Raw genomic sequence first — 23,107 nt, forward strand, 5'->3', positions numbered from 1 at the left:
TATTCAAAAACTTTGCATCATATAAACTGTAAGGTATATAAAGCTTGTAGGAGAATACAAAGTGCGGAATTGTTGAATGGACTTTGGCTGTAACCCCCCAAACACTAAATCCACCCTTGCCCTTGTTGCATGCAGAGAAGAGGGTTTATTTTTGCCCTGAGGTCACTTCAGAGTGGAACTTGAGCTGACCAGAGTGTCACATCAGAGGCCAAGGTGCATAGAAATGTATATACCCTTTAAAAAGCATTTCAACACTCAGAGCACCATGTGCACACTGCTGATAGCTCATCATCACAAGACAAACTTCAATACACAGATCAATAACAATTTACTCTGGACATTGTCCTGTTTGTGCAAAGCAGCTGTAGTGAAAACTAATAGTTTCCGTTGCATGTCTAATTTGTTTAAATCTGACTTTGCATATTTTTGCTTTTTCGTTGAATTTATCGATCTGTAAATGAGTATGATTTAATTAGTAATACAACTGTCAGTTGTAATGCATTAAGTTCACTTAGCACAAACCATTTTCATTTCCTTCATAAATTATTCAGGATTCTTTGTAAGAGATGAATCTAATGATCTAATCTGCTATGTCCTATGTCCTATGTCCTATGTTAAATGTTTATTTACTGTGTAAAAAAGATATTTGGATGGATGTGTTGCCTTTACACACTTCTACTGTAGACTGTGTCTTTGTATCTTATCAAAGGGGATTCTGGAAATGCGGGGAGCGACCACTGGTACAAGCCTTTGGTGTGGTTCTGGATTTTGCTGGGTCTTGCCTACTTCGCATCTATCCTGACAATGATTGGTAAATGGCTTCGGGTTCTATCTAAGAAGACCAGAGCTGAGGTACTTCTCCTCCCATCATGTCTGTTTGTTTTTTTTTATCACATCTCGTCTCCGCCACCACCTTTACACGCTTTTCTCCTCTTCTCTTAGATGGAAGAGCTTCGAGCCCACGCCACTGACTGGACTCAAAACATCCAGAACATGTCGGTGGATTTCAAGATTCCAGGAAAAATTGATGACCCCTTCAAACGGCGTCGGCGAAAGCGTCGCCACGGCCCTCGCAGCAATGGTCACACTGTGGCGGCAAACGGGACAACAGAGGGGAAAGAAGAGCAGCGTGAGAGTCAAACAGAGTCTGGATCTTACTCCTCCTCCTCCTCATCGAATGAATCAGAGTCTGTATCACAAACAGACTCTCAGGCCACTCAGACGGAGCGAGTGCCTGAAGAAAAAACTGCAGTAGAGCCAGAAAAGGAGGAGACTCTTATAGATCCCCACCTGTCCCAGCCTCTGGACTACTTTGGGGAGAACCTTGCCTTTATTGATGAGTCTTCAGATGCCCAGAGTGGTAAATTACATTTGGATCCTCTGCTGGATACGTCACAACCCATCTCTGCACGCAATCGTCCGCTCAAGAGGAGACGCCAAAGAAGACCTGTTGCACAGAGAAGCCCCAAAACCAACAGCTCCTGCAACCGTGACAGGAAGGAGCCCAATGGTAACCCAAAACCAGTTCCAGGTCTGCCAGAGAAGCCTCTAGATTGAAACTGATTACAGGAACACAAGAATCGATTTGAGAGATATGAGACGCTTTCATAATCTGACAGAGGAGTTCCCAATGTAGCAATTTATTTGTGTATATGTACTGCTTACTTACAGACACTTAAAATGAAAACATGTTGCAGAAGCCTTAGCCACGTGTGGTTTGCATTTAATGCTCTTAGCATGCGAGTGAGTATGCCTCAATCAAAGATGATTAAGTGATTTTTATGCCAATGTTTCCATTACTTTGTGAGGAGTTACTGCTCTCTACTGGTCCAATACGGAAATGCACTACTACCACTCTCTGGACATGAGGGTTACCGCCTTTGACTAATCCAGATAGTGCAAGAAACAAGAAAGAACAAGCAGAAACCATGTGGTGAAAAAGTGGCCACAGTGTGGTGCCCGAGGTTGCTTTGGTCTAGGACAGTGGGACATTAAACGGGTACTAAAACAGGCTCTTGTAGATTTTTGGTATGTAACAAAACCTTTTTTAAATACTGTGGACAACCATAATATTTGCCTTATAATGGCCAAAATGTATTAATCCTTCTGTACTGCATATATGTAATAAAGATTCTTTTAGATACAAGTAGCACTGTGTCCCACATGCATGTTTACAGTGGTGTGAATCCTTCAGTGTCTCATGATTCGATTTTTGATTATTGGGGTCACCATATGATTCGAAATTGATTCTTGATTTTAAACAAATCTCGATTCAAAATAAAGGAGGTGTGGCAAATTATGGCATGCAGTAAAGAAGAGTATGTATAAGACTATGGAGTTTTTATATTTGAAAAACTAAGTCAAAATGTAACATTTATTCATGCTAAACTTGCACAAATAAACCCTTTTTACTGAAACGTTTTTAGTATTTCTCAGTTCTGAGAAAAACAAGTTCAAGATATTCACAAAGAATGCCGCCTGTACACAATACAGGCTTAGCTGCTCTTCCAGCACATTAACTTTTGTGGGAAACATCATAATAGCTGTTGAACAAACATAATTTTGATCATCACATATTGGTATATTGTCCTGCCTTGGTGCACTAAGAATGACATCACACATCGCACATGAAATCTTAGGTCAACATGTGCATAGGCTGAGGTTGAGCATAATAAGGTGCAGTAGGGAGAGCTGAATCACAATAGGTGTTTCAAATGTTTCTCCAGAGATCCAACACAAATCACACAGCCACTAAACCAGGATCTGGCTCCAATATGTTCTCACAGCGCCCAGCAGCATACAGTGCCTCTTCGTGAGGATCATCTATGTGGACCGGAAGATGCAATCAGGTTTCCCATCAGATTCAATCACTCATGTCAAATATCGTGTTTTATGGTCCTATAGAAAATGTGCTTCTCACAGAATCAGTCAGACACACGTAAATGTCCCACGCCTCTTCGTGGCAGCGTGAACCTCTTCAAGGATGAAACCAGGGACCATGACTCTGCCATCATATAAAATGTCACTACTTCTTAAAGGTCTACTATCAATTCAGTGTCTCTAAACACCTACAAGAGTTCCACTTACAAACCAAATTGATTGGTGAAGAAGAATTTATTTTTAATTTGGGGAACATTGTGAACATATTTTATGCATTAATAGCTGTTATACTCAGACAAAGAATAATCGCATATTTAGAAGAAACAAGATGAAGAGGCAGTCTGTAAGAAATGGGATGGCAAACCCGTTAAATTGTTGCTGAAATATTTCAGTCTGGACCAAAATGGTTGATCAACCAATCGACCGACTTTTGGCATCCCTAGAGCAGCTAAATACTACACCTACGAGACCAGGTTTAAACTGAGTCCAGGCAATATTAGTTGTTTCTAAATAAAGTTTTGCATTTCGCAGTAAACTGAAATACAAATCTTATTTTGTGTACAGAGAGGGGGACGAGAAAGAAAACATTCATGTGGTTTTAATGCTCACTATAAACTGGTTTAGGTTGGTGGAGGCACGCCTTACATGTGCTGCAGGATTTGAATAGCATGCATACAGTACTGTATTGCAGATGTACTGTATAAATGCCCTTGAAATGGTCAATATGGCCCTGTTAGCATGTGCTGTCGCTCCGATCCATGTAAGTGATACTCCACTGGAAACTATACCTTGGCAGAGGACAAACATGGTGCAGTGGCTGCAGTTCTTTTGTTGTCTGGATTTTTATGTTTTAAAGAAAAGCTGATATTCCTCAATGTCACAAAATATCTGATACATAAAAGTTGAAGTTGATGCTAATTTATAATTACCGCTTCTCTATCTGAGTAAATGAATTAGGTTTTTTTGTGTTTGAACACAACCAGCAGATAGCATACTGTACACTGACACATTTCCCTGCCTATGACACTCCAAGACTAACTTCCACACATCCAAGTTCTTTGACTGAAGTTGACTTGCATTGTTTGTTGGTGACCGTTTGAATGATTTTAAAACAAGTACAAATTGCCCTTTGAAAGCAAAATGTTATGGTGAGTGAGCAAAATGTTTTAAAGGAGCAGCAACCAAGTGACTGTTTATCTGCTCTTTAGAAATCTGACACTTTACTGCAGGATATGTAAAAAAGTAAAGGCAGCGGTCTGGCATTGCAATCAGGAAGTCAGCAGGCAGTGATGATGTGCTGTGGCAGAGGGTGACCTTTTACTGGAGGACACACACTCAGCTGCTGTAACGTCATCAGTGCCACAGCTGCAGTTTTCCTGTGACGCCACTAGAGGGCAAATCATGTGTAGTGTTGGAAGAGCTGATGTGGGCTCCACTCCTGACCTGGAGTCAAAGAGGAAATCCACCCTAAATTATAATCCAGATATATTATTTCTACAGTTTTGCACACTCCAGGTTTGAACAATATTTCCTTCAGACTGCATTGATCATGTCATTGAGACAAATCGTGGCGATGCTCCATAATGGGGGACATTTTCTTATTCACAAATGGGCGCTGTACACTCAGTTGGATGAGAGATCTTAAACAAAATGTCTCATGGAATTAATCATTTCAGTGGCCGGACAATCTATTGAATATAACCTGATGATATTATCATGAAGGACTGTCAAGATATGAGTTTTAAAACTAAATTATTGTGGGGAAAAGAAATTCACAATACATACAGTATGTTATTGCAATATCTATAAAAAGAACATAAAACATAATATTGCTTTCAGTCAAATTCATCTTTAACTCAGTTTATTGTGCATTTTGTCTCTATTTTGGCAAATGAATTACACTCAAAATACGAGTGTAGGGAGGAGGAGAGAGTCTACAAACGCATACAAAAAGAACAATTACAATTACAATTACAATTACAGTTACAATTACATAATGGATAGTGATCTAATAGGCACTGGATTATTTACAGGATAGTATCATATGTTTATTATTATTATTATCACGGCTAGCATCAATACTGGTATGTTGTGACTCCCCTATTATGAAGCTCTGACCTCTAATTTAATGAAACAACTGTCCATTTTTGTAGATACTGACCTTAGTATTGCTAATCATTATGCTATAGCATAATGTTATGCCTTATTTCTAGGGTGAGTTTTCCCTTAAACTCTATATATATTCTTCTTATACATAAGAATATGTATAAATGTAACATAGACATTAAGCCCTCTGATTGTTAAGCTATATGGACCAGGACAAACTGAACGTGAAGACCACCATGCTTTAAAATCTTTTAACCCACTGTGTATTCAGTCTGCTAGGCTAATGATTATATGCTGATCAAGGTGTTTTTGGCATAGGTGGAGACCTTTATATATCACTTATGTTATCCATGACTCACTGGTGCAGTACCAGGTGCTATTTGTGTATCAGGCACAATAGTGTCTTGGTATTTATGAAGCCTATCAGCTGACACCTGTCTGAGGTCAGGACCTGCTGTAAGGAGCACCCTGGGGACCCCAGCTGTCATTCACAGAATGTTTCTACTCTCCACAGCTTGAACACATATTCACAGTGACTACTACTCACTGTCATGAGTAAGCCAGTTGTAATGCTGTAATGCAGCGAATCTGAAAACATAAAGAGTTTCTAACAAATCCTATTTCCAGGCTTTTGAGTGAATCTAATGAATACAGCCTAGCATGACCGGTTCGCCTCTAACAGGAAGATAATGCAGACTCTGCACCAGTATGATGCAGCCCCGCAGAATTGCAGTGTCTGCAGCAGAGACTGAATGACCTTGCTTCAAGGTCGCAATGACACTGCCGTCAATTTTTCCTCTCGTGCGCGCACCACGAAAAGCCCGTCCCGAGCCCCGAGCCCGCTGCACACACAGCCTACATGTGACCACATCAAAACGCACACACTGTTGTCCTGCACATCTGATTGACACACACACAGCGAGGGAAATGCAAGTGTGGCTCTAGCGCTTATTGGTTTAAACAGACTAGACTAACGTTTATTGGTCTATAATTAGAGAGATAATGCTGGGCTCTTTGGGGAAATACTCACTTAGGCGATCCAAAGTACACCGTGGGCTGCTACATTGTCTATTTTATTTATGTATCCCACACCCTGTTTTCATTCCACTTCTTTTAATTAGTGGACAAGGTTGTCAACTCTTCCGTGACAACTTCCCTCCTCTCTGAGCCAGCTGTTACCAGGCATGTTAGAGATCACGGGTGGGGGGGGTGGGGGCAGCCTATTTCGAGAAGCAGCAGGATACCAAGTTAGACAGAAAAAAAAAATCATTTTATTGTTGTTATTGGCTATATTAAACATTAATAGCATACACAAGAGATCTTTGAGACATGTTTGATGATACAATTTTTTTTTGATTACGTAGCCTATCTGGCAAACTGAATTGCAGACTAGTGGTTTCTCAAACTACGATCCCTTGATTATTTCCCCTTCCCATCCCATTGCAGTGATCTCCTGATCTCTACTTCCTTGGCTCCTGTCCAAATAGTGTAGTGGTGGAGAAAGCCGGGTCAGTGTCACAAGACCGACAACATGACTGCATTTTCCATAGAGGTGTGTTGCAAGGGACATGTATCCCATTCTTTTGATTCTATCTGCAACAGTCCTCTGAAGATTGTGGCATAGCCTAATTTAAATAAAAATGTCTTCATAACAGCCATCCTTATACTGAATTGTAGCTTATGGTATTTTAGGTTAAACGAATAGCAAAGCTACTACATAAGGAAACAATTAAATAAGGTCAATAGAAAATGACATTTAAATATATGCAACTGTATTTAAGCCCTTGTGGGAATTACATGTTTTTGTATTTTCAGTGGCGGAGCTGCAATAACAGATTCGGTCAAGTGGCATGACACAACTGATTCAGCTGATCTGAAATCAACATCATACATACCTATATACCTGAATACATTAGGATTAATGTAGACTGGGTCATATATTCTTTTCACGAGTTGCAGGCCCTTATTATAATGCTGATGACGCTTGTGGAAGGTGCGTACGGTAGGACGTAACTGAGACTCAGCGGACGCAAATTGGGCAGAGGGAGGAGGAAAGACACGGGATAGAGGCGACGTCACGGAGCTGCATAAAGCTAGCAAGAAGAAGCTAGGAGGAAAACCGGAAGTCACTTAGTTTGTTAAAAAAATAAAATAAAATTTGTGTTAATTTTAGTAATATTAGCAATTATAGTATTCAGGGGAGCGTCTTGCACATCCGTGTAGTAGAGAAACACACTCCCATATTAAACCTCGCGTTTACTTTAAGACGTTAGGAAAGTTAAAATGTTATGTGAGTCGACAAAGTTTTATTGTGAAACTTTCTTTTACCGGACATTCGGTGTTCCTTCTTGAAGTCTTGATGCTGATGTACAACTACAACCTCAGCGGTGGCAGGCGAGGGCGATAATTTATAACAGCAGGGTACGGAACCGAGCAGGCGGATAAGACAGTGTGTCGCCCGTTGTTGTTATCGCCTTATTATTCGGTAACGTAGTGATGCGATGTGAGAACCCTGCTAGGCTTGGACAGCACCGTTGAACTGGTTAAACCGACCGTGGACTTGCCAGCCGCAAAGACTTGACTGACTTCAAATAAAAAAACAACAACCCTGCGATGCTTTTACATTTCCCAGTAAGTAACGTTAGCTTCACGTACGTTCACTGCAGAGATAGAGCACATAGTGGGCTCAGGCTGTTATTAATCTTTGTACGGAGATGTCAGCGGTCTTAACGGTAGCCTGATGTGCATGCACGATTCGCCTGGCAGAGCTAAGTTCGCATGGTCACGTTATTGGGGGTAGGGGGCACGAGCCGCTGAATACACATTTAGTAGGCTAAATTGTCTAATATTCCCCCTCATAAAGTATTTACTGACTAATTCTCACGCAAATACATGCTATACCATTATATATAATGGCTAATGCTCTACTCGTCGGTAACCCCCCCAGAAAATGCCTTAATAAATCGGATGCATAGTCACTTATTGAGTAAATGAAGAATGCAGGGCTATGGTTGAATAAGATGTCTTCGTATGGCTCAGCGCAGGTCCTCACTTAAAATGCGAGTCCTGCATGGGCTGATAACTGCTCGCACTTCTTCTACTGTACACACTTTTTTTATTTGTGTATTTCAACCCCCCTGAGTTATTCTTCTTCCGTCTTAACACACTGAACTATGCTAGACACCGAGCCTGCTGGACCAGGATTGAGGTCACTGATCTTAAGGCATAATCCACTATGGCAATTAACCTTTCACCGGTCCGAGATCAGTAGACAAGGTCACCCCTGGGTGCTGTTCTTGCAGTCTCCACAGCGCGCCGCATTTAAAACCCTCAAACTGAGTTTTATGTACAGTCCGTGTGATGCATTATCAGTGACAAAGACATGCCCCCTAACAATATGATAGGAACGCTTTGAAACCATTTAATAAGAAGGAAGGACGGGTCCATTTGTTATGACGTGATTTGTCTATTTAGGAATAACATAACATTAAAAAATCTACAGCTTGTATTTAAATGAATCGTCTTATTTGAAATGACAGTTGTCAGTTCTGATCACTTATAAAGAATATGAATAAAGTAGCATAGTTTGTTTGTTTCCACATATTACAGTCTTGTTGCTCAAGTTTAAAGTTGCTTGAAAAAAACTGAGGTCCCTCTTATTTTAATGTCTTAATCTATAAGATGTCTAAAGCCAGGGTCATATTTACACTCTACAGAGTAACTCAAATTATGTTTCATGCCATTTAAAAAAAATAAAAAAATCAAACTGGTCTATTTAATTATTTACAGAGAGTTATCACCAAACTTCAGCCTATGACTTTGCATGAGTGAGTGAGAGAGAGAGACGAGGTGTTGGCTTTACTCGGTCTGTCCTTCAAGCATTCCTGTGACTGTGACCTTTGGAATGTGTCACGCAGCGCAAGGGGGAGGGTACTCATGCAGCGTGCAGAAATCTGGATAGATACAGTACAATAAGTATTTTAAGAAGGGAAAGCCATTACCACAGAGGACACTAAAGTATTGACAATTTATTTGGTAGTACATGTGATGATTGGCACATCCTTTTATTAATATGATGTGCACAACTAGTTCTTAGACATCATGGTTATTATGAGACTGGAAAATGTGTACTGGCAGGTGAAAAGTGACTTGGCTGTAAATTGTGTGACGGCACTAAAAGAACCTTTGCTTACTTGCAGGTGTCCTGATAATTGCAGACTTCAACCCAAAGCAACATCTCTTCGTTGAGCTACGACTGGGAGTCACAAATATATAGGCTTCAAACTCCAGCTCAGCAAACAGGTAATGTCTCTTGATGAAATGTTATGCTATATGCTTCAACTAGGACTGTGTTTGTTATTTGTAAAGGTCATTCTTGTGATGGACCTTTAGCTGGCAGTGTAAACGACTTCCTTGGAAAAACACTCAGCCAAAAGAGGGATGTGGAGGTAGAAATGCAGCAAAAACAATAGAGAAGGATTTCAAAGGTGTTGGCTTCTCATTTCACATCCAAAATATTACAAGTGGCTATAGTGATAACACAGTGCGTATCATTCTGTTGTAATCAAGGGCATGTTGAAAGGGTGGGCTGTGATTGCGCTGCAAATCCAAAAAGGATAAATAAGGGACAAGTAGTGTATGGAAGGGAGAGAGGATTGCTCTGTGAGGACATCCACAATCCTGTGTGGAGAAGAAGGAGCAATAAAAAGTATCAGTCCAGGGTCCAGTCCAATGATTCTATAAGTTTTTTTTGTTTTTGGGATGCTGTGAAAAAATTAAATGTGTCTGCAGCAATTTCTGTTAAGCAGAATCATAATGTGTGCCTAACACAATGTAAAGCCAGATACCTGGAATTTCCTAATATGCAAAACAGAACAATTAAATTAATACTGTTCCAATAACCAGTCAGTATCAGTCTTTTGCATTTTGTCTGGTAAAGTGAGTCAAAACTTTGGATTAATGGCAAATACACTGATAGTAAATGGATTTCTGACCTTGCCAGTCATTTTATTATAGTCCTATGTCAAGTTTACAATTAAAATTGAACATATTCGTAACCTTTCTTTTGACACTCAATACAAAATATCTGTTTCCTAACATTTAGTTCATTTGGCAGTTGATGAAATGAGAATGATGAAAACAGCTTTTGTCGGATAACTGTTTCCAGAGTGCTCCTTGACCTAATGTGTTTCGCTTCAGTATATCCAACCATTATCATCTACCAGCTGTTGGAGAAAGCCGATTGTAGCCCGGCCCATCTCAACACACAGCCAACACAAGCTAGCAGGAGGCTGGCAGTCTGGAAACCGATTTTCTATTAAACCTGTGCCATGATATCAAACCGTGGGGAGACTTAAGCGCTGTACTAGTCACCGTTATCAGGTAAGATGCAGCCTAGTCTGGGTTAGTGACAAAAATAAACCTCGTCCCCAGCAGGAGAGAGCCGGTCAGTCAGGATTAACGCTAGCTGCTGCTAGCTTAGTTAGCTAAGGGTAGCTAACCTGCAGTTAATGTGTTCGCTGTTTCTGAAGCTAAATGCTAACACTACTCAAAACATGCAGGTACGTTAGTTTACAGTACACACGACACGTTTCTATGGTGATTGAAGTAGATAACAACATTTTAGCTAACCGCAGCTTGTTAAAAGCACTGTTTAATATGCTTTAACAAAACGAATAATAATCATATCGCTATTATGGCTTGCTGTTGGAAATGTTCTCCACTGAAAGCTATATTCCTCCTTTGATAAAGGAGATGTCGTGTTGACCTGCGGTGGTGTAGTTGTACGTGTTGGTGTGTTTAAAGTCTAAACAGACCTGAATCACTTTGTCTGGGCTCATGTACTAGTCCTGATGTTATTGGATGATCCATTCACTCGGTTTGTAAACTCAGCCCAAGTGAGCTCACAGGCACAGTTTCCTGTGACCCTCTCGCTACTTGCCAAACAGTGTTACAATCCAGAGGGGGCAAACTCCATCCAGCAACTACACGGTTTGATTGTCAGCTGTAGCAATAAATATGATAATGGCATACCTGGTGAATGATATTTGGAGAAAGTAATACGTTGCTGTTCCTGGCTCAGTGTCTTGAACCAAGGATGTAAAACGTCTTTATCTACAGCTATACTTCCCTGTGTTACATATTATAGTGTGTATTATGTAAAGCACATATACACTATCAGATTTAGTTTGAACTGGACGATAGCATCCCAACCTATCTATTCCCTTTTCTCTGATGCTCTTAAACCCAGTTGATATGCCTCACATTGAACAGCTTTGATCACCTTCAAATCACATTTCCACGTACATGCCCCGACTGAAGGATAGAAGCAAAAGTATTTGACAGATACGTTAAAAGACAGTATCTTATTAGCAGTATGTTTATGTAATGAAGCACAGAAAACTGTGTTTGTTCTAAGAGTCGTATCCAATAAATGCACACTATGATGTGAAGCGTATCTGGATGTTAAGCTGTCAGTAGTATATTATATATACATGAGTAATAACATAGTCCTCCAGATTGGCATAGACAAACAGCAGACACCACAGGTCAGGACTGAGCTCTTATTGATTATATGCCATAAACACACAATCTGTGTTTATGGCATATAAACACACAGATTTTGTATATATGCCATATAAGGCATGTATACAAAATATCTTTGTATATCTGACTAATATTTTTGTAGTTAATATGTTTAGAGACTGCACGTAAATAATCTTATATCTAGTCTATACAGTATGTACCATAAAGTAAATACTAATATTTTATGAATTATGCCAAGCAACCATAATTATATTAGGTCAGTAACTCATACCAATGTGTACTGAACATACAACTGCATGTAATGTAATGTTGTCGTTGTGGGCAGGGTGAGGGATTGGAGCTTTGAACTGACCATAAGCGATGCATTTTAAATATTGCAACACTTTGTAAATATACAGGCTGCAACTGGATTATCAGCTCAACTGATAAACGAGGAAAAATAGGTTGGTAAAAGCAGTGTATTGCCAGCGTGTACACTTCAGAAAAACACAAGTCACTTTCAGGTCTTAACTGGATTGGGGCTATTTAGGCTGCCGGGATCGTCCACACACGGTGATCTATTAAGTTGGAACAAGAGGATGAGGAGTTGAAGCCCAGAAACACATGGCTCACACTGCATTTCATGGCCTTTTTGTTAATAACGTTTTACCTTTTCACCCTGCTCACTGAAGTGCTGATGAAGTCGATTTAACAACAATGTAATCTACATTAGAGCTGCAAAGATTAATTGATTTAATCAATAAATTGTCAACTATTAATTGTTTTGAGTACAAAAAAGTATGACTCCAGCTTCTTTAATGTGAATATGTTGTGGTTTCTTTACACCTCTATGACAGTAAACCGAATATCTTTAAATTGTGAACAAAACAAGACATTTGGTGATGTCATCTTGAGCTTTGAGAAACACTGATGCTCTTTTACTATATTATCTGTCAAAGACAGCAGACTGTTTTTAGGCTAATTATCTTATTTAAAATGGATACAATGCATGATTGACATTAAGTTACTGGAAATTCAATCGCATCCTAAAAGCATGAACCAAATTACTCTTGACAATCTAACCACTCACATCGCACTGTACTGGCTTTGCGTTTGGTTGTGGAAGGTCATAACTGTGCCCTTACTTAATAAAATGTAATATGTCCTTTTAATTGTCATAATGTTCTTCTTACTTCTCCTAAAGTATACTTTTGGGCAGCATTTTGAATCAATTCAATCATAAAGGGCTTTCTGTCTTAACTTTGTTTCAGTTTGATTTCGTCATCAGTCAATCTTGACCTTTATATCTGCTGAAACTGAGCTGTGTGTGTGTGTGTGTGTGTGTGTGTGTGTGAGAGAGAGAGTGAATGTGTGTGTTTTAAAGAATCTTCATGATTTTGTTTGCTGTCACTCTTGAGATAGATTGACTGAGGTTAGAAAATTGCAATGATTTACTGATAGATTTAGAGATAAACGTTGGGGATGGGAAAGTGGCTTCTTCTTCTCCTTCTGTTCCCTGCAATGCTGAAATTGTACCACAGATTTTCTTTTTCTCATTTAAGATGTTATGGTTGCGATGTATATAACTATACTTTTGCATTCACAAGCCTTCTGTGTGCTTGTATTTGGATATGTAAACATACTACATATCCAAATAAAAGCACACTCCTGCAGGCATAAACTAGTTACATGCCGGTTTCTGTCATTAAATTGAGAACTATAGAACAGCATTTGGCAGGTAAGCACGTTGCCGCAGTACTCATACTGCCTTACTTGAAGTTATGTGTCTGAATAGGGAAGAGCGGTCACTGTTTATGAGCATAGCGACCTTCATCCAGTCACCTTGGCTATTTTAATGTCCAGAAATGTCACAGACAAAGACTTCACACTGTGGGGACGATTTGAGGACTGCACAGTTTTCCTTCAGTTGTGAAAGGTTTTGGTTTGGTGAATTTAAAGTGTTTTTGATGGCTTAAAAAGCCTAACTCAGGATGAAGTAGCAGTAGTGCTGCTAAAGAACAAGAGAGGGAACAAGCAATCCTTTTGTCATGTTAGCATGCGGATGACACACAATCTGGGTGCTTTTCACAGTTCGTGCTTCCAGCAAAGAAGACTGACCATGATCTTTATGTGACGTAACCACAGGTTACTTGGTTAGAAGTCACTTGGGGCAGTTTAGCAAAGGTTAGTTGGGCTTTAACTGAGCAAAGACATTGGTCTAAATGCAGTGCTACATTTGTTATACAGGGATTGAGGCCAAAAAAAACTGCCTGTGTCCATTTTGCTTTTCGGCTGCCTATTTCCTTCTATTCCTGTTTACTCTCAAACTATCCCATAAGGACGAACTAGTAGGCAGGGTCCTGTAGCCCACCGTGGCACTTTTCCACCCTCTCTTTTAGTTGGAAGATGCCACAAAGCAAAAAAAGACATTTACAAGTGAATTGCAGGGACTGTGATTATGAAAAGGCCAAAGTGCTTAGATAAAAAATAGAAGATATGACTCCCAGAGGATTTAGTTAAATTTAGGGGGAAAAAAGACTCAACAACAATCTGGAAATTTTAAGATTGTATGTACTCTGTACTATATGTTAGGAAATGTCAGATTTGTGTGTTTTCTTTATCAGGTGACATGAAGGTAAATTAAAAGATGTGAGGTAAAAGGTATGCCTTTTATTTCTTTTCCTCCAGACATCATGTCTTCCAGGGAGCGTCGGTCAGACGTCTACATAAAGGCAGAACCCAGCAGTCCAGAGGGAGGTGGGGGAGGTCGAAACAGCCCTGGCGGGGCTTCTTCGGACTCCTCTCAAAGTGGAGGAGGAGGAATCAGAGGAGACAGCGTTAAACGCTACTCCCCACCACTCTACACACCGGCTCTGCGTTGCCACTTCAAAGACGAGGGTGGTGACGGGGCAGAGGAGGGCTCCACTGGAAACGGAGCAGGGCGATGCAAGTACGCCCTGAGCACGCTACCGAAGAGGCTGTGTTTAGTATGTGGAGATGTGGCCTCAGGTTACCATTACGGCGTGGCGTCATGTGAGGCCTGCAAAGCATTCTTCAAGAGAACCATCCAAGGTGTGTGTCGTGGTGAGGTTTAAGTTTTGGCAATATTCTAGTAAAAGCTTTCATTTAACTTTAAATGTTTAGTGTGTTGCATTGTGGGTTGCTGTTTGTAAACACACTATTGAAAGTTAGACCCTACAGCCACCCCATCCGGTTTATGCTGGTCTGTTAAACAAAAAACATGAACCCGTTATTTTATGTATTACTGTTGGGAAATGTGGTGTGCTGGTTAGCTTGTGAGATTTCCACCTTAAGTAGATTGTATGTTTAAAAGATCAGAAAGATTTAAGAAATTCAAGAAGGTGGTTTTAATTCACGTACAATTATCATTCATATTTATATTTTTTAAACATCTTCTTAACTGTGAATTGATCATTTCCCTTTCTTCCATAAAGGTAACATTGAATACAGCTGTCCAGCATCGAATGAGTGCGAGATCACCAAGAGGCGCAGAAAGGCTTGTCAGGCATGCCGCTTCACCAAGTGCCTTAAAGTAGGCATGCTGAAAGAGGGTGAGTTTTCACGGTGTGCAGACTTTGATATTATATCTGAAGGCTCTTTGTGTTGATCTTTTAAATATGGTATATACAATTCTGTGCTTTCCAAATGTAGGAGTTCGTCTTGACAGGGTCAGAGGTGGAAGGCAGAAGTACAAAAGACGCCCAGAAGTGGAGAATGCAACATACCAGAGTGCCCCCCTACCACTGACAAAGGAGAGTGAAAAAGGTGGGATTTATATTCCTGTCTTGTGATTTAGTTTGTACTGTATGCCTCCGTGTTGGCGACAGTTGTAGCCGTCTGTTTTGGGGCTTGTCTGTCTGTACATCTTTCCATTTCTCCTATTTCTTCAAAGTTGGCACAAACGTCCACTTGGACTCAAGTACGAACTGATTTAGAATTTGGTGGTCAAAGTTCAAGGTCACTGACCACACAATTGTCTGATAGGATAAAAGGATGGAGTGATGACATTTTGGACAGACATGGATGTAAACTGCGACTTGACTGGTTGGCGGATGATTCTAGTCTTTATTTGGCAAGCTACATGTAACTACCAACAGCAGCAATGTCCAGGAAATCAAAAACACAGTAATCACAAACAGTAAAAACAAATCTAAGGTTGGTGATCTAACATGAGGTGCCAAGAGCATACAAGAAACACATAAAGCACTTTGGAATTGATTAGAAAACTGCGCCCTCTACTGCCAAGAAAATGGTTCAGTGGGAGTCCTTTTATCTGCTAATTTACACACATTTAGATGAACTAACTTGGACCTCTTGATTCACATACATCTGGCTGAGGAGTTAAAAGCACAACATCTCTCTGTTGTACTAATAGAAACAAGTGTCTGTTAATAAGAAGCCACCTGGCAGGTATAAAGTCTATATTAAAAATAGGGAATAGGGATGATGGAAACTTTAGCATGAATACAGTGGAGTATATAGTACAAAGCAGCATGTTGTGTAGAGCAGAATTTAATGTATAAGTTTATTATCAGTGTGTCTATGTACAGTTCTGGCACCATTATTGGCACCTGTACAATATCTTCAGAAATAAATGGAAATGTACAAAGTTTGTATCATCAGAATATTTTAATAGGATGTCCAAAATAATTCAACGATAAAAAGTAATTGTTCAACTTACATGTAGTAATTTAAAAAAAGAAATAGAAAATATGACCTGGACAGTAATAGAGGCACCCTTCCTTAATATGTGGTTGCACACCCTTTGGCAACGATGACTGCCTCCAAACGTTTCTTGTAGCCATCTATAAGCTTCTTGCACTTACAGCTGCTAGTTTCTTCCTCTCTTCCTTTGCAATTTGTTCAAGCTCTTGAATGTTTGCAGGATTCCTTTCCCCATTGGCAGATTTCAGCTCTCTCCAAAGATTTTCAATGGGATTGAGATCAGGACTCATTGCTGGCCAGTTTAAAACAGTAAATCTTTTCCTTTTCAACCACTCTTGAGTGTGCTTTGGGTCTTTATCGTGCTGGAGAACCCATGATCTTCGACCCAAACCTAGTTCTCTTACACTGGGTAGCACATTTCGCTCTAAAGTCTTTTGGGAATCCTCTGATTTCATGATTCCTTCAATACGGTCAATACCCCCACGTCCAGGGAGGTTCTTAACAGTTCCATGCTTAGCAAACTTCTTAATAATGTTGCGCACTGTTGAAACAGGGATACAGAGATGGCCTTGCACCCTTTAGAGGTCTTGTGTTTGGTGATAATAGCACTTCTGATGCTCTCAGACAGCTCCCTTGTCTTCACCATTGTGAACAAGGAACAGGGAATAACAAGTGGCTTTTTTAAGCATTAAAGTCATCATTCATTGGTTAATTTAAGTCATGTGGGCACTGACAATTTATCACAGGTGAGTATAATTTCTAATGTATTACTGGTGAGTCAAATGTTATTATTTCTTTCAAAGTAATTTGAAGGGTGCCAATACCAGTATCATGGCAATCTTTCAGTTCTTTCTAGTTTTTTCATCCTATTGATTTTTAAATTGTTATTGTTTCATCACTTGATGTTCTGTACCAAACATCAGTGTCTGTAGACCAAAGCTGTTTCACTTGATTCATTTGTTTCCAGTAGATATTCTACATAATGGTGACCAGAACTGTATGTATGTTCACTGCAATGTCTTTTCTGTCATCATATTAATGCATTGCTTTTTGTCTATCTTGTGACGTAGGTTCCTCCAACATCATTGTGTCCCACCTTCTAGTGGCAGAGCCAGAAAAGTTATTTGCCATGCCTGACCCTCTGCAGCCCGACACAGCCCAGCGCACGCTCACCACCCTTTGTGACCTTGCTGACCGAGAGCTGGTCGTCATCATTGGCTGGGCCAAACACATTCCTGGTAGGCGATACAGAGAGGATAGAATTGGGGAGGAGAGGCAGTGATAACATGGCAGCAGTGGAAGTGATCCAATCTTACCGGGAAGAAACATGCTGTGTTATGTTTCACCCAGGCAAAGACTTAGGATCTCTAACAAATAAACTAATGTACTTCTGGATTTATGTTTTACAGAACTGGAATACTGACCATTATAATTTGCCTGTGTCAACCTGATTCTGATGGCTGAATAGCCTAATTGATAGGTACAACAAAAATGAATAGGTAAAACAAAATGTCTGCTGATAGTTGGGTCACCAGTAGGCCTGTCACTATAACTACTTTTGTTGGACGATATATTGTCCCAGAAATAATAGCAATGAAGAAAAGTATTGTCATTTTAGGACCATTTAATGCCACTGATATAATGATAATATAATGGCATAATAATGCAAGTACACCGTTCCAAAGAGCAATGAGACATTGTAATAGTGAACCGGTTGCCAGTTTTCCACCAATTCATTTAAATTCCTCTCTCTCTGTGTGTCTCCTCCTCTGCAGGCTTTCTGTCGCTGTCCCTAGCAGACCAGATGTCCGTGCTGCAGTCGGTGTGGCTGGAGGTGCTGGTGCTCGGTGTGGCGTACCGCTCGCTTGGCTGTGAGGACGAGGTGGTGTTCGCGGAGGATTTTGTCCTTGATGAGGAGATGTCACGTGTTGCTGGACTGACGGAGCTAAATGGAGCAATTAGTCAACTTGCTCGCCGTTTCCGGGCACTAAACGTGGACCGGGAGGAATTTGTCATGCTAAAAGCCATCGCACTCACTAACTCAGGTACTTTTACTTTGTGTACACAGTAAAAGTTACGCAGACAAATACATTGTAGTCACTATTTTGGCAAAGCTGTTTTAACTGTTGAAACTGTTTTAGAGAGGTGCTTATTCAACTTTCTGATCATGATGGAGGCTGCACTTTGTGGTGCTGCTGAATTTGCTGGTCAGATTTTAGATAAGAACCAACAAGACATCAATTACAAACATTTAGTTATCCTGGTGGAGAGTTCAGTGGCAACGTCCTTTTCTCTAGGATTTATGTTATTTGAAATCTGACGAGTGATGACTTGACCAGATCCGTCTGTTATACTGAGAGGGGTTTCTAATAATTACTATACCCTCGACGGTACAATGAGATGTGTTTGAGAGAGACAGCATGTCAAAAAAGAAATCAAAAATATATATATATAATATTTAAAAGAAGAGTACTATATACAATTAAGTTAAAACAATAATAAAAACTACTTACATAGCAATAGTTTTAGCGGTGTATGCTTTCCTGTCTTAATCATAGTGGCACACTATTTGATTGGGACAATACAAATTATTGTATTAGACAATAACAATTGTAGGATTGTATGTCCTTCCATATGTAAGTAGCTGGTTTATCAAAGTGTGGCATTGGTAGCAACACAAGCAGTGGAGTCTGTCCAGCTCTTTAGCTTGATGGGATTATGTGCAAGTCAGCAGCCAAGAGCCCACGACAACGGGAGAAAGATATTGTATCCCCAGTGTTCGGGGCTGTGCGTGCTTTTTAAAATTTCAGTTCTTAGGCAATGACTACTACTACTACAGGATCATATCGTTTTGTGCATTTCAATATTGCATCGAAAGACGGATGCCAAGTATCGATCGTTTATTATATAAATGATCAATATTGCAGATACAAATACATTTGCCCTTTCAGTACATTACATGGTGCTGGGGGGGGGGGGAGGGTGTTTTTAGTTCACTCCTCTCCTTTCCTCTGCTGTCTTTCTGACTGTAGGTGTGTGCGCACGTGTTTGTTTGTGTGTGTCGGGGGAGTGACGCCCCGCCCTTCGTGAAATGGAGCGGAGTGAGGCTGCGCCGGTTAAAATAGAAGCGCCCCTGTCAAAATTGAAAACCCCTTAATAATTTATTAATTGTAGGTGCGGGTCTGGACTCGGACTCCTTAGTGACCTGTGTTGTATAGGGACTTCGCATTGTGATTGCCACCTCTGACTACAAAATAGAAATATATATTTGGAATGGTCTTCTAGTCTTTGGCAGGCAGATCTGCCATTGCAGAAACATATCGTGTAACCTGTAACCTTTATATAGTCTTTACGATTACTGTCAACAACAGATCATGGAGCACAGCCTGCTCGCAGGTACACTATTTGTTTTGGAAATAAAGGCAGTAATTAGTTTGTATTTGTGGTAAGTTACTGGGTAACAGGCTTTTTTTTCTGTGGCAAAAGCTGAGAAAATGTAAACACCCTACACAGTGCCTTACGTTGTGCTCCCTGCTGTTCTGTCAGACTCTGTTTACATCGAGGACATGGAGGCTGTGCAGAAGCTGCGGGACCTCCTCCACCAGGCCCTGCTGGAGCTGGAATGTCAGCGGCACCCAGACGAACCCCAGCGGGCAGGACGCCTCCTTTTAACATTGCCTCTCCTCCGACAGACTGCTGGTCGCGCCCTTACCACCTTCTACAGCATCAAGACCCGTGGTGGTGTACCCATGCACAAACTATTCCTGGAGATGCTGGAAGCCATGATGGACTCTCCTTAGAGCAGAGCGCAGCAGTAAATAGGATGCAGAGAAAGACCCAACAAAGATCTAGTCTTCAAGAATGGATGAGTGGTTTGTGAGAAATGAAAGATTTTATTAGAGAATTATTAATGAGGAAAATGGTACTTTCCCCCCTTTCCCTTAGGCTACATGAAGAAAGGAAAAGAATATGAGAAAATAAAAAAACTCATGCATTCATGCCCCTAAGTGGGAGTTGGTTATTTACAGTAAGATGCCAGTCAAAGGCTTTTAAGGCATTTAACGTGAACTATTGTCATGGTTTGTTCCATCACAGCATTGATCTGCATCCGCATACCACTGAAGAACAACATCTAGGTACCTGATAACAGACTGCAAACATGTGGCTTTTGAACTTTTAAAAAATAATGCAGCATCTACTCATGAAAGCCATAATAACATATCCGGCAAAAGACTTTGAGGGTCCAGTATAGGGTGAGATTGACATGCACATGGAGTGCTTGTATTTAATATAGTTTAGTGTGCCGTTGTAGGCAAATTCATAGGAATTACTTGCAATATGTTAAAAGCAATATTATGACTCGATTATTGTCTGTCACATTTAAAATGTGGATAAAACGGTGAGACATAGTGTGTGTGTGTGTGTATATCAGTAGTTCTCCACTCTCCGGACCCTGAGTGCTGGTTTTTGAAATTCTAGCTGCTCGTTTGTGTCGGGGATGCCTGGTAAAAGAGAAAACCACCAGCACTTTGGGGGTTCAATATTGGAGTTGGGAACCACTGATGTACTTATTAGGTGCAGGATTCTTTATGAAAGGTTGTGCAATTAATTTGTAGTTCAGGTGAAGTGCATATGATTGATTGTGTGCTCACAGAACGCTCTACTGGGAAGGTTATATATTCGGTGTATTATCCTATTGGCACACAAAAAACTGGTTTCCATACAAGCAAGCGTGTGCGTTTCGGTCTAAACCAATGAGCTACACTGACATCAGGGAAGGCACAACTCTTAAAGACATTAAAGCGTGGCAGCAACAGTGGTTAGAAAGGAAATGCATATGCCTCATCTGCTTTTTTTTTAAATAATACAATCCTCCTTCACTAGATCTAACCACAATTTTTGACTTCAGCAGCCGTGCTGTTCAAAAATAACGGTCTGACCTATACTGTCTGACACTAACCCTTCTGACTGATAGGTGTATGAGAAGTTGCTGCATTTTCTGCAGTCGTGAAGAACTTTGCATAAAAGATCTCAATTGTTTTATTGAGAGATCCCTCTGTGCACGTACATCTGTTAAACATTAACTTGCAAGTGCCCGCAATGGGCTCAGGACAACAAGAAATGCAACACATGCAACATCCTCCTTTTGAAACTTTGTCTGGCAACATCCTGAAAGTCCTACTCATTGTTCAGCAGGTTTGTATACTTACAATAGAAATGATCACTATAGTAAGCTTCACATGCAATGCAAAGCTACGGTATCTGAGGTCAAAATCAGATATCATATTTAGTGGCCATGTACAGTACCATTTTAAATAAACAGAAACATGCAATTTACAGTGGACGATAATAAAGCCAGCAAATGTGATACAAATCCCCCATTACAATTATATTTGTGCCGCTTACAATGTTCTGAAATTTGTAAAGACTTGAAACTTGCTTTTTCATACATTTTCCTTTCTAGGATTTAAGGGTATTTTATTTACATTGTGACACAGTTGTGGGTTTGGTATTAAAATGAAGCTTTCCATTCAGGATATAATGAATACTAATTGTTTTTTTGTTTTTGTAATGTAAGCAGTTGTGTGTTTTCTGAAGCTGTCATTTTAGGGATCAAATTACATGGCTCTATAGATATAGCGGCACGGCGAGGCTACAGAGGGCTACCTCAGGAGGAAGCGTAAAGTCAGATGGCCAACTAACGGCGGAGACTAATGTAATTCTTGATCTTTTGATTTGTCAACTTAAATTTGAACATTTGGTTTATTGAATGTCTTTGAGGTCGCGAAAATGCCTGAGATTGTTTCTTTGTTTTCATAACTTTAAGGTGTATATGGCTCATTAATCATGCTTTTTACATGCCCCATGATACGCAATGTCTCAGCCTAAAGTTGGTACGGTGTCACAGGAATAATGGTGCAGCTCAAACACTGGAGGTCATTTCAGCAGTTAAAATGGAAAACAGTTCAACTTGTAACAAAGCTGTTATAAGCTAGCGTTGTGGAGCAGGGACTCTGAACACCTAATTGGTTTTGTGTTCATAAATTACAGCTTACTGTCATCTAGCAAACAAATACATATAGATGCCTGGGTCGAATTAGAGCTGTGGAGGTTTCTTCAAATGAATAACTGTCATTTACACAATGGTCCATTTTTTTCATTTGCATACAAATGTTTAAGGTACAGTGGATTAGGGTGAAGGCAGGGTCATGTGCAGTGTCACTGTTAAAATTATACAGTCATTTGTAGTTTTATTAAATATGTGCGCATTAATATAAATGAGCAATACAATAAATTACCAAACCTCACACATTTCCTTGTATAGCCACAGTGTACATTTAACATTGCCAGTTATGAAGAATAGCTACTAAACGTTATATTATTTAGAAGTTCAAATCAATGTTTGTATTTTGAAAGACTATTTAAATGATTAAATTCTATTTTTTACTCAATTTACTGTCGTTTGTTGACACTGCTTTATTTTTGTGTGTGATATTGGCTGTGAATTTCTGTGTGTAGAATTCTTTTTTTTTTTCATTTAGTTGAACAGTTTGATGTCCTTGTCTAAACATGTCCACATAAACATCACTGTGAAAAAAGTGAGATCTTCCACTGTCTGACGCAACGGGGAGTGGATCATTGTAGGTGCTTTGTGTTGTGTAATAAATGGACACACCACCACCACACATCATTGGTCTCATCTCTCCCTGTGTGTATTTATGTATGAACGTTTTTTTTAAATCACATTTTTTCACCTTGACTGTAGGTTTCTCTTGCTTTATATTTAATAAATGAATATAGATAGATAGATAGATAGATAGATAGATAGATAGATGCCTTAAGAAGTTAATTTATCTAGCACAACTGTCATGTCACCTGCTGCTTTCAAATAAACAAAGGTTTAACTTCA

General features: G+C 39.9%; 1 protein-coding gene across 5 annotated transcripts; it reads left to right on the plus strand.

Moving 5' to 3' along the window:
- The first annotated feature begins 7,362 nt into the window (after window positions 1-7,362).
- Window positions 7,363-22,654, plus strand: esrra (estrogen-related receptor alpha). Of its 5 annotated transcripts, XM_029447752.1 has the most exons (9): window positions 7,363-7,617; window positions 9,186-9,288; window positions 10,186-10,368; window positions 14,200-14,595; window positions 14,967-15,083; window positions 15,184-15,297; window positions 17,268-17,435; window positions 17,973-18,242; window positions 19,744-22,654. In XM_029447752.1, the coding sequence occupies exons 4-9, from the start codon at window positions 14,205-14,207 to the stop codon at window positions 19,995-19,997; spliced, it is 1,314 nt and encodes a 437-aa protein (XP_029303612.1). In that variant the 5' UTR covers window positions 7,363-7,617; window positions 9,186-9,288; window positions 10,186-10,368; window positions 14,200-14,204; the 3' UTR covers window positions 19,998-22,654. The 5 variants fall into 5 exon arrangements, with proteins under 5 accessions (XP_029303612.1, XP_029303611.1, XP_029303616.1 ...); XM_029447751.1 differs by lacking the exon at window positions 10,186-10,368; XM_029447756.1 differs by lacking the exon at window positions 10,186-10,368 and having other exon boundaries at window positions 14,200-14,583.
- Window positions 22,655-23,107: the final 453 nt, after the last annotated feature.

This window comes from Cottoperca gobio, chromosome 14 (assembly GCF_900634415.1).
Source record: "Cottoperca gobio chromosome 14, fCotGob3.1, whole genome shotgun sequence".
In the NCBI taxonomy this organism is placed as follows: domain Eukaryota; kingdom Metazoa; phylum Chordata; class Actinopteri; order Perciformes; family Bovichtidae; genus Cottoperca; species Cottoperca gobio.

Excerpts from the sequence above, each read along its gene's own strand:
- esrra (XM_029447752.1), top strand. The coding sequence starts at position 14,205 with ATGTCTTCCAGGGAGCGTCGGTCAGACGTCTACATAAAGGCAGAACCC. Across the intron at positions 14,596-14,966 it reads CATCCAAGGTGTGTGTCGTG|GTAACATTGAATACAGCTGT; the intron begins GTGAGGTTTAAG and ends TCTTCCATAAAG. Across the intron at positions 17,436-17,972 it reads CTGGGCCAAACACATTCCTG|GCTTTCTGTCGCTGTCCCTA; the intron begins GTAGGCGATACA and ends CCTCCTCTGCAG.